The 12,557-nt window shown below is 38.3% G+C and overlaps 1 protein-coding gene across 1 annotated transcript in view; it reads right to left on the bottom strand.

The window, feature by feature from the left end:
* The window catches only part of CD109 (CD109 molecule), a 78,885-nt gene that overhangs the window by 30,883 nt on the left and 35,445 nt on the right, over positions 1-12,557 (bottom strand). Inside the window, exons 11-21 of the mRNA XM_061460463.1 lie at positions 11,754-11,993; positions 11,300-11,401; positions 11,143-11,205; positions 9,512-9,688; positions 6,544-6,696; positions 5,735-5,809; positions 5,251-5,311; positions 4,560-4,695; positions 3,683-3,800; positions 911-1,024; positions 483-701 (exon numbers count right to left, since the gene is read on the bottom strand). Of these exons, the coding sequence (XP_061316447.1) occupies positions 483-701; positions 911-1,024; positions 3,683-3,800; positions 4,560-4,695; positions 5,251-5,311; positions 5,735-5,809; positions 6,544-6,696; positions 9,512-9,688; positions 11,143-11,205; positions 11,300-11,401; positions 11,754-11,993 (1,458 nt within the window). The remainder of the gene's footprint in view (positions 1-482; positions 702-910; positions 1,025-3,682; positions 3,801-4,559; positions 4,696-5,250; positions 5,312-5,734; positions 5,810-6,543; positions 6,697-9,511; positions 9,689-11,142; positions 11,206-11,299; positions 11,402-11,753; positions 11,994-12,557) is intronic.

The raw sequence follows: 12,557 nt of genomic DNA on the forward strand, positions 1-12,557 counted from the left end.
TTCTGCTTTATTAGAACATCTGGGGACTAAATTTTCATCAACAGCAAAATAAAAGAACGTTCATATAAAATAGGCTTTGAACTAAAGCCAGGTATATGGAAAAATTGTTTGCACTTATCTACAACACAGTTATCTGGTTCGCTCTCCACAGATTATTAAGCTAGCTGTAGTACCAGGAGTTCTCTGATGCACAAGTAAGTTTCACCTTGCTTTCAGAAGCATTTGACACACACTCTGCTGTAGAACTGGTCTATGTGTTCATTTGTGGAAGGGGATCTAAAGAATTTTAAAGGAGAAATTATTTAAAAAGTAATGTTTTCTACTTAGAGCCACCTGACCTGAAACCAACCTTAAAGAGCAAGAGGCAGACAAGTAAAGTGCAGACAAGTAAAGGTAAACAAGTGCAGCCTTTTTGCTGCACTCTGTTGTCTATTTTAGGAAACAATTTATTTCAAGAACAAGCCAAGCTGCAGACTGTTTACCTTTACTAAAACTTTCTGGATGATAGCATCAGAAGCAGCAGATGATATTGCTGTCACTTTGATGGGAATCTCTCCCAGCTGTTTTGGTTTGATTGGGAATTGAACAGTTTTCCCATCTTCACTTGGTACAGACACAGACTGTTGATTTTCGGTTGCATTTATTTCATTGGATGTTAGAATGATTTCAAAAGCATCATTCATATCCAGGATCACAGTAACCTGTAAATACACAACATTTGCAATACAAAGCATTAATTTTTAAAAACTGCTTTCAGAAGCTGCTAACTTTTTTTGTGTATAGAGAAATAGTTTTATGGCCTGCACACTGATGAAAATATCATCTCACAAAAGAAAGACATGGTCTCCGCCAGTGATGAAAACCCTGCAGTGTTTAGTAATATTCAAGTACAAAAAGACAGTTATTTTACCTCAGCTTCCTCTTTTAAATAATTAAAGATGTTCACTTCCAAAATGAACTGCTCTCCTCTGATGACAGAGTATGGAAGGTTCAGGAAAATGAAGAACGGTTGAAAAGCTTCTAGCTGCAAAACAAAATCAGCAGTGAACCCCTACAATCAGATACTAGAAAGAAAATGACTACACAACTTGTCTTCTGATCACTTTAAAATTCAGATGACAGAACATGTTTGCTTGTATGCTACAGTTAAGAAAATGTATTGCTGCAGAGCTCAAGCACAAGACAAAGATGCCTGTGGTCATTTGAACCTTTGTGGGTGCCATTCAGGTGAGAGCTGCTAGGACCAAAAGCCTATCATCTGGCAAAACTGGAAGCTGTGATCTGTCCTGAGACCACATTAAGGTTAACTGTGAACTGTTTTGTCTGCTAAAGTAATGGATGATCAAGAACCTGTCAGCTGCCCTATCTCCATGTCAATATACATGCTGGAATACAAAATCACTAACTCGTCTAAATTCTGTAATTCACCGACACTTCAGAATTATGTGTTATTTTGTAAAACTAATTTTGGTATAAGCTCTTTAGTTGTACTTCTAAAAATACATCTCTTCTTAATTAAAACTGCAGGAACATATCAGAAATCAGTTACTTTTATCTGTGAACAGAGATTTTTGGATTAAGTCTTGGCTCTAAGAAGCCAGTGGTAAGCTCTCATCAAGCTCAATGGTATCAGAATTTCACTGTTTATGAACATCTATAAAATACGAATGGCTGAAGCATAATATCCTTTATTACTGAAATGTCAACTAAAAATGGTTGGTTTTCATTAAAAGAATTCTTCCAAGTGTTTTGAGTTTCAGATCCAGAAACCCTCAGCTTTCTTTCTAGCTGGCAAATAGTCCAATGTTTTCTTTTTAAAGCTTTGAAAAGTAGTTTGCTAAAGCTTTCAGTGTCAAAAACTTCTTTAGATATCAGACATAAGAGAAATTCTGATGGAAAATTTTTGGCTACTTCTTAGTTGAGATTTTCCCTATGTAGCTATTTTCTTTGTCTTTTTTTTTTGTTTTGCTTATCTTTAACACTCTTGCAATCCTAAAGTTTTACACTCAGGAATATTCCTGTATATTACAACAAAATATGATAGAGCAAAATTATTGACACACTGTGTAGTAGAAGTCTAATAAAAACAAGATGCCAAGCAGTAAACTATATTAAGCACACGGATGTCACTTGTTTATTTCCCTGTTGCAGTTTTCATGCATTTCTTTTGTTTGCTTCTCTGTATGGTACTGATTAACATGTTTCAGCCATATGGAACTACAAGCTCAATCTAAACATCCCAATGTGGGTGAATTACTGAACAGTGCATGTGTGTGATTATAGTTTAAAATCTCAACATCTGTTCTACTTTCAGTCTTCTCAAGTTTGAGGATGAGATGCCAAGGATATATTTTCATACTGTTTGAATCATAAAACTATTCCTCTTTCTCTCCCATCTCTGCCAAGCCGAGTGAAAGAAATGAGAATCATGATTCCAGTCTCAAAGGAGCCTTAGCTGCAAAATCCAGGTCAGGCTCCAAATTCTGTGGTGAAGTTACGATCAGGATGTTCAAAGCGTATGTTCTGTGTCTGGTGTAACAGTCAACTATGAAATCTGTACCTAGATCTCAGTTTGGATCCCAAAAGTTGCCTCTCCCCAAGAATTTGAGGGGAATAGAACTGAAATGGGTAAATGCCTGTCTCCAGTCTATGCCTGCACTAGTCCTGGCATGAAGCTGGTAATCTATGACCCAGTAGTGCAGTTTCAACCTCTCTAACATTAGGCACTGAAGTGGAGTTGTCTCAGAAATATAGTTTCTCTAGGTCTTTACATAATGAATAGAAGGATATAACTACCTTCAGATGATCACGCAACATACGTAAAATACTAGCTAAATGACACTTTCATAAGTAATTCCTATTTTAAACAGGCTAAATAACTCTAAGTAGCTGTTTCCATAAATATAGAGTGATCCTAGGACAACTGCAGGTGTATGTGGGGAATCTCAGGTTAGAGATCTAACCTGATGTTAGTGCTGAGAAGGGATGAATTTAGCTTAAATCACTAAACTCCTTGAACACCTGGAAACACAAGAGCCTCAGAAGACAGGAACTTGGCAGCAAGAAGCATCTCATCCCACCACTGGCTCTCAGTGTCCATTGTGCTCCTCAAGCTAAGTCACCCAAAAAGTAACACCTGTGTTTAGTCCAAGACTGGTTTTGACAGATAAATTAAAGCAAGAGCAGAATCCTCCCATCCTCCCTCCTGGGTAAGTGTTAGCAGAGCAGCACAATGGCATGATCCTTCCAGCCTCTCCCATCCCAGCCACCTCCTCCCAGCTAGTCTGTACAAACGTCCCTGCATGTACTATCAACTCATGGAAAGCCCTCTTGGCAGAGCCAAGAAAACATGGAAACACACTATCCTCAGACAGTCAATCTCTGCTTCTAAGTATGAAAATGGCATATCCTGAGAGTGCTCTAATAAAACAACTGCTCCAACACAAACGGGCACACAAGCATCTGTGCGTCTGAGAAATTTACATGAGCAGGAAGGGGAGGCAGATACAGTATCACCTATGTCTTCAGTCATAATGTTTTCTTTACAGTTTGAATACACATGGCTTCTCAGTCGCTTTACTAAGTATAAGGAGATAGCTGCTGTTCGAACTAAAATAGAGCATCCAGTAATAACCTACAGTGTTACCAGCATTTAAAGGAGAATTGTCTAGTGCTAAGGTACCTCCACAGGAGCAGTTGTCACTCCAAGCCCGCTGTTTTCAGACATCACAAAAGCACTGGCTACCCAGGATGTGATGGTATCAGGTACAGTGACTTCCATTGTGGTGTCCGTGTCTGATCTGATGGCAAAAGGGTAGAGACTTTCAAAAGCATCCATTTACAGACACCAGTAAGTGAACACAAATGTTTAAAATGCATCAAAAATTAAGTCCAAACTCTTGGCAGGAAAAGCTGCTGATTAACTGTTCTTCTTTTCCTAATTATTTAAAAAAAAATGTGATGGAATCAAAATGATTTAAAAAAATTAAACTATTTTAAATTACATGTATTGAAGGTAATTACATTTAATCACATTACATGTAATCAATTTTTACTTTTTCCTTTAAAACAATCCCAGATGAAGGTTTCTTCCTGAACATCTCAACTGTGAAAGAATATGAAACTTGTGCTGCACAACACAGGTCAGATTTCACCATCATTTGACAGTTTGAATTGCTGACTGAATTAGGTGCAGACAGGAACAGGTTTCCCTTTCTGGGCTAATCACCATCTTCTCATGTACTGTAGAGAAAAAGACTGGGTCTCTCTATCTGTTATCTCCCCATCTGTAAAGGGATGAGAGTTTCTTTTGTCGCCAGGGCTTTTATTTAGTTTCTACTGAAACTACAAGGCCCTCAGTCAGGCACTGTCCTATTTTGTGCAGTTGTGAAACACCCCATGCGGTGGGTCTCCAATCTCACTTGTGGCCTCTAGGTGGTAGCAGAATATAAGTAATACTACATTTTAAAGCTATCCTCTTCAGCACTAGTGCAGAACGCTAAACTACAAAACAACAACGGGAAATGTAAATCAGTTTCCGTTTGCTTCTAAGCTCATACCTAGTTTTAGTGTCGATCCAAAGCCAAGTCTCTGGAAAATGTGTCCGCACATAGAGATTGCTGAAATCAGGAGGTCCATTTTTAGATACTGGCATATCATCACCGAAACCATCCTCTATGGGTATCATTCCACCATCTACAAAACAAAAAATGACTATCCTACTTACAAATATCTAGGTTTAACAAAAATCAAATTAGTAGAATTAATAAAAGTCAAATTAATACAGTGTTTGGATTATAATCTATACCTTTGTTACACATGGTAACACTACTCCCATCACATTAGGAACTATTTATTTTTTCTTGCTTGGGTTTTTGGGGGTTTAATAAAAAAAGTTTCACACAAGCTTAAATTTCTACCTGACCTTCCTGGAGTGCTTATGGAACTGGTGTAATATGCCTACACATGACAAACCACTGCAGCACGTATCAGCTGGAACTGCAAACAAGAACTCTGTCCACCCTCAGGCCTTGAAGGAGTAGTGGTGCTCAGGACAGCAGCAAAAAGTAAGTTTTTTACATAGTAGTCCTATGCATTTTGTATGTCTTGAGCCTTGGAAATGGTAATAGTTTGTAAGGCTGGATGCAGCCTGTACACAGTACTGCAAGAAGACCTAATAGGGGCTCTAACCCACAGACCTCCTTCCCCACTAAGTAAATTAGATTTGGCTAATTTATTTTTATTACTTACAAAGAAAATGCTCCTTATCCTCCTCAAGAATTGCATCAGTTGATACCCAAAGGCTGCATTTCTGGATAAAATTTATACAGTATATCTCAATACAGGACATTCAGGACATCAGCAGTGCTTATCTATTTTCCTTTTTTTTTTATTTCTTTTTAAGAAAATAAAGTCATAAAGCAATTACAGAACTAAAGCAAGGAACCGAGAAAACTGAGATCATCTGAGTATTGCATTTAATACCTGAAAACTTTTCAGAGGGAAGGCAATATCAAGCACAAAGCAATCTGTATTTATGAAAGTATAAACATATTTCTTTGCATTCAGATTATTGATAAATTTCTCAATTTAAAACTCATATAAGCCATGAAAACAGTATATTGTCTACAATCTCAAACTTCAAAAAGGGCATTTACTTCTAAGCAGCGATTTGCAAATCACTAAGCAGTAAAACACCCCAGCTTAGAATTAAAATAGAAAAATTAACAAGTACCTGAAAGACACCAAAAGAACCTCTGACCAGGGGGAAATATTGCACTGTGCTGTATAAATTGAGCTCATGGAACACCTAAGACAAAAAAAACCAAAATCATCCAAAGAGTGAATGCAAATTCACATTTTTCAGAACTTTCACTGTTGTAGGTGCTAATTCATAGAGCTATGCCTTAAGCATCAGCTTGCTTAGCTCTCCTTGGTAAACAGAAAAGAATCTGTGACAGGATGAAGCAGATTTGCCTGCAAAGGTTTCGTAATCAATGGAAGAGTGACCAAGACTATATAAGCCTAAAATAGGAGCCTACAGCCCACTGATATTCTATGGCACTTAGGCCATGTCATTTGAGCACTTTAGAAATGACGCATATTGCAAGCTCTCCCAAATTGTTGATGCACTAGAGCTTCTGCAAATAAAGGGAATTCAAAAAGATGAGTAATTTATTCTTCAAAAAATAAAATTATTTCTTTATTTCATATTGCTAATTTTAAAGAGCACAAAGAACAAACCATTAGGAGTTTTTTCTTTTTTCTCTTTCCTGAATGAAGGAACTGCCAAGTGTTAACAGACCAGTTTCTCAACATAAAAACAATCAAATATTAGTTGGAATTAGAAATGCTGGGGTTATCACTTTGTATGCCTTACTGTCTTTTCCACTTATGTTGCTAAACTACTTGCAAAACTAAAAAAATACTTACTAAAAATCCTGCCCAAAGAATATTACTCGTTCAGAACATAAACTGAAACTTTTCCATAAACATATATCTTTCAAACACACAATAATGAAACCTTTTCTCTCATTCACTTACAGAATCTTCTGTTATGTCACTAGCTTCTCCTAGAAGCTTTGCACTTTTATCAACGACTGCAAGTCCAATTACTGATCCTGGTTCTGTTGTACTGATTTTAAGGGAGACTTTCTCAGATGGCTTGACCTTATCCTTGCTCCAAGAGATTTTAATCTAGAAAAAGGTAAAAAACAGCACTGGTTTAAATTATACACTGATATTTACAGCCACTAAGCATTTTCTTAGCTTAATTTGCTATAATTAAGACTCTGGATTTGCTTTTCCTAGGACCTTTGAGAAAATACTACAGCACTCATTTTGCTCTCCTGCTCTGTTAACACACCAGCTCCTTGGACTGGTGGGAAGTCAGCATCAGGATCCACTGTCATTTCAACCAGCTTTTAGAATACAAGAACCAATCTCTTCAGGCACAAGGATACACCAGTTTCTACAGCTGAGGACAGTAAAAGAAACACATCTGCAGTTTATCAATGCACAACACTGCATGTAATATCTTTAGGGAAAGGTTACTTGGGGAGGATTATTCAGCTTTCAAAGATTACAAGTGTTCCACAGTGAAATCAATACAGAAAAGGGTATAAATAATAAGTGCATGGGTAATGAAGAAGGAAACAGAATAATACAGCTCCAGCCTTCCCCAGGGTACTGAAGAGAGGAAGAGTGATCTACTTAAATTATTTCTAATACACCTCATCGCCACTACAGCAGATGACAGTGCAGAATTTCTGTTTGAAATAAACAGTTTTACTATTTTCCTTCATCAAAACACCCCTACTACAAACACTTGAGGTGGAATTCAACTCCACACTTAAGTTACTTACATTTAGTTGTCCACGTTTCAGTTCAGTTTTTAAGCTCCCATCACACAGTTAAAAGAGATAATGGAGGCTAGAAAGCACTTTGGCTCACCATAAAGCAGAAAATCCAAGTGGTGGTCAAAAAAAACAGTCCTACCGGCTCCACTGACAATACTGGCTGTGGGTGGGATTCAGTTACATAAACACTGACAGTGCCATTTGAGATGTTCAAAGGTATCCAAGACATATCCAGTGGTGCTGCCAAATGACACATAACTTTTCCTTCTGGAGCAGGCTTCAGGAGTCCAGGAAGAGTAGCTTAAAACCACACTCTCTTTTGGGGCAACTGTTTTTCTGTAAACTGAGTTCAGACACCTAACTCAGATACAGAGATGAGACTCGGTCACCTCAAGACATCTGGAACCACTTGGGATGTCCCACGGCACACTGTCTGACCCTCAGCTCCCATTCCAGAAAGGGACAGGTCCGCCATAGGACCTTTGAAATGCCCATTCATCCCATGATGACACCTTGAATACTCAGTGGCCTCTTTGAAGACACTAGATGTCTGTGCTTAAGCAACCAAATCCTGACTCTACATGTAAATACATGAATTTATAGATGTCTGAATCTACAGCCCCATCATACCTTTCCTCTGATAAATCTGTGTAGCGGTATCTTCCAAGCACATTCAGTATGAAAATCGCAGAGCAACAGCAAACACATTAATGTTGACAACATAAATGGGATTAGCTCCATGTGCGCTTCACTGTAAATGGTCATCAGACTGATTCACACAGAAAAAACGGTTTGTTTCTAGGTAAACTGTGGCACTGCAGCTCTGTATATTCGATTTTACCAACTCATTTGCAGAAATAAAATGCTTGGCAAGGCTACGCATTACAGAGAAAGTAGCTTTCCACAGTCCTGAGTTAATTTCAGGGGCTAGTGTTGAAATGGCAAAATGGAGAAAGCTCAAAATTTGAAAGCCTTTGAGAAAGTAGCTTTCCTTATCTTACATTTTTTTCTCCATTCAGTGAAATATAGAAAATACAGTAAGGTTAATATTAAATTCTCACAATTTATTGTCTCAACTGTTCATCCTCTCTGTATATACACTAGGATTATGTTTTTCATCCAAAAACTACATCTAAACAAACTGGTATCAGATCAAACTTTGCCTCATTGCTAAAAACATAATGTAATCTTATCTGTGAACACTTCAATCAGTGAAAAGTTTTCAATTTGTTTGCAGAAGACTGAACCAAATTGTTATGCCTTCCACATTAACAATACCTTCCTGCATCTACCCCAAATTTCAACTAAATTATCTTGTTTTCTGTTTGCTCAGATTCTTCAGACAGTGGTACATAATAGCCATAATCAACAAAGGTGTGTCTGCAGCCCTCTCACCATCCTGCCTTTACACTTCCTTATCTTGTGAGAACAATGCTCATAACCTGAGTTTGGATAAATCATGAAGTGAATGGATAAATTTTTCATGCAGAAGTAAGGCAAACAGCCTCCCTACCAATGTCTGGTTAGAAGCATTAAAGTTTCCATGGGGGAGGAAGAACCTGAACCCATGAAGAGCCTTTGAGCAGTCTCACCTGTAAAATGTCACAGTGAGGCTTCTATTTGCACAAAGAATCAAATCTCACCCTGATATGTAAGCTGGAAAAATCAATTCATTGCTGCAGTAGTAATTTTCCCACTCTTCCTCATGCACTTTTGAGTTAAAGTACATACAGTCACACAAAACACAAGCACTGGTCACACCCACTGATGACATACCACATACAATGTGACCACTGCCTGGCTAGAAGACAGTCTTCATCAATGTTCATAGTTCCACACTTAGAGGACTTATAAGTACCTTTCCACTATATTTGCCAGAGCAACCTATGGCTCAGTAACTGACCAAACTATTAAATATAAAACGAGATGCTGTTTATGTGGAAAACATAGGGCTAGTAGAAATTTCTTTCAGATACGCAACAGCTGGACCCTAACTGCACTGGCATTATCAGAAGTCTTTCCAAGGACACAAACCTCAGATTAGATCCTCTATGAGGAATTTTTTACATTTACAAACCTATGATCTAAAATACTGTTTACCATGCAATAGATAGATAAAAACATGGTCTCAGACTCAAGTTCAACACAGTTACCTTGTCATCCAACACAGGCTGAATGGGGACAGTGAGCGCATCATTTACAACCACTCCAAGCTCATCAACGTAGAATACAAGTATACATGCCAAAGGAGCCCAGGAATTTTCTGCTGTTAAAGTGAATGTTTTTGCAGTCTTTGTGCCAAAAGCCATAATTTGTTCCTTAGATAACACCTTAAAGGGAAAAATTAAAAACGCAATCTGTTGATATTTCAATATGTAGTAAACTCTGCAATTCCTTCTACAAATAGCTGTTAAAAGAAGTAGCATATAGCTGTAATTTTTATTAAATTGTTGACCAGTTCTGTGAGACTGGGTATGGAACAGGCTAGTAATGTAATACTTAAGTATTAGAAATAGCTTTTTTCTGTGCTTTAATTTCTGTATCACCATGGACAGGAACTACAACAATGAGTGCACAGCATAACATGACATGAGAACATAAAAACACAACACTAATAGGACTGAGTCATGTGGGTCATCTATAATAGCACTTGAATTTGGATCAGGAAGACACAGAAAGAAAACCTCCCAAACACTCATAATTAACACACACTGCACCATGGAAAGTGTGAACCAGGGCCCACTAACATATTCCAGTTAAAAACCGGCATTCATCAGATTACAGCTAGTCTGAAGGTACCTCAAAACATCTGGAGTTTTTTCACTTTTTTTCAACTTTTTTTCAACATTTTTCACTCTAAATCTGTTCCTACTGGGCCATTCCACTTACTAATGAAGACAGAGCTATGAAGGGTAGTTCCTTGTCCTTGACTGCACAGACCTGATTCTTTTTAAGTTTTCTAGAGAGTATTTCTATTTTAGAAAACACACTTGAATCCCCACATTTTATACTGTCATATGGTTTTCCTTATTCAATTTACTATTAAAAGTCTCTGAAAGAAAAAGAACTGTAGTTATTATGATCATTATGGTAAAGACTGTGCACAAGACAGGCATGTGTTAAGGACAGGATGGGAGACCATGATGTATAGATAACAAACCCTTCAATACATATGCTGTAAAATGCAACACAGCAGCTGAGCCATTAAACAAGCCTTTACTCAAGCCTTGTATTTAAAAAACGCTTCCTAAGAAGTTCCATTTTTAACAATGCCACCCTGCCAAAGACCATGTCTTCTCAGAGGCAGGTCTTCTCCTCACCTTGTGCCTGAGGGTTCAGCCCTGACAGTCCTGAACTTGTGTAAAGCTTCTACCTGCATCTGCAGGACCTGCTGGCAAGCCCCAGCTTGGGCTGCTCCTGGGAGATCCCTGACCCTTCTCACATCACTTCATCCCGTTCCTGTGCTCTGCACAGCATTGCTCTTGCAGTTGTGTCTTGTGTTACACAGCTGCAAGCAGAGATAATCCAACAACCAAATAAGAGACATGTTTCTTCCAGAAAGCACCTCCCTATAGTGCCAGGGGCCTTTCTGCTAGGTAGCAAAATGAAAGTCTCAAAAAGGTCCATTCCAATGGAAAGCAAGTTCTGGGGCCACCTCTTTCACAAACCACAATAAAAAAATCTGAATCTCTCTAACATCCAATCACATCCCACTCACTGGAGTATTTGTCAATTTGGTAAAAGTCATCTTGGATTGTCCCCATATGTAAAACAAGTAACTTACCAGATAGTGGAACTCTCTCACTGGCTTGTTGCTTGAAATGCTCAGCTCAAAAGGTTTCCCAGCCTAGGAAAAGCATCAATTCACAGAGATGAGTATGAAAACATGATGAGTAACTTGAATAGGTTCTTAACTTGGCAAGTTTTGTCTCAGACTGTACCTTTATATCCTGGCTTTTTGTTTTAACCTGGAGATAAGTCTGGCTGGGGGAGCTGAACACATCATAAACACCTATGTCGGTCCTACTGCTGAGGAACTCTGCCTGCATGGCAATGCAAAACAAATCTCTTTAACAAAACAGCAAAATCAATGTGATGTTCACATATATGGTACTGTTTACAAGAGTACGGTAGCTTCAATGGCAGTACAGGATCACTTTACTGCTTCCTTTAGGTCTCTCTTTTGGGTTTTTTCCCTTGATATCTTGGTGCAATTAGACCACATTTAGATGGGATCTGTCACTTTCTTTCCAGCTCTAACATGAATACGAGGTAAGGAAAGTAATACTAGGTGACATATCAGCTGTTGCAGAGGGCAGGAATAACATATCATTGATCACAGCCTGCTCAATTTGGTGTCCCACAGCTCCAAAGCAACATATTACAAAGCATTACCTGAACTCTCAGAGTTTTTGTATCTGGCAGGATTGGAAACTCAACATCAATTATTCCATTTTCTGGCACTGTGTAATTCAGCACATGGACTGTCAGATTTCTCTCCTCTGTTGCCTCGTTCTCAAGGTGTGAAAGTGAAGAGTGGTGAAAAAGCAGGTCTGACTGTTGCGCAGTGATTACGACAAGATTCTGCCTCTCTTCAGCTGTCAGTTGGTTGCTATCAGAACGGGTCACCTTTAGCTAAAAAACAAAGAAAATATCCATCAAACAGGGTAAAGCTAAAATGCAAACACATAACATATAACAACGTATTTGCACTCATAGCATATCAAAAAGCCAAGGGCATCCTCAGATTTCTCACACATCAGTAACTTTATTTTTAATCCCTTGCGAACACTGCAGGTAGGCAAGTCAGCCAAGAACAAAATTATTTGTAACTCCAGGGAGTCAAAAAAGAGCAGAAGCAAAGCAGATGGAACTGAGTTCACTCTACTATCCAACAATCGATTAACTTGCATCAAGTCTTATCCCCATATTCAAGTCTAATCAACTCCAGATTCTCATCCATCGTAAATCCATTCTCTTTCTGCATTACACAGTCCGAAACTTCAACTTCTACTATTGAAAGCACCTAACTAATGTTTCCCTTTTTCAGTAAAAAGGTCTGTCATTCCATTACCCCTCCTCCTCTGCCATTATTTTCCTATCTTTTCTCTGTACAGCATATGCAGATCTCCACTTACTAGTGGAGATAATAACTATTAACACTTATTCCTTCACATTCCTCTGGGAGCATAACTGATA

The sequence above is a fragment of the Pezoporus flaviventris genome, unplaced genomic scaffold (genome assembly GCF_033815535.1).
Source record: "Pezoporus flaviventris isolate CSIRO_AGI_PZ_B2104156 unplaced genomic scaffold, CSIRO_AGI_Pfla_v1 ptg000031l, whole genome shotgun sequence".
NCBI classification, from domain to species: domain Eukaryota; kingdom Metazoa; phylum Chordata; class Aves; order Psittaciformes; family Psittacidae; genus Pezoporus; species Pezoporus flaviventris.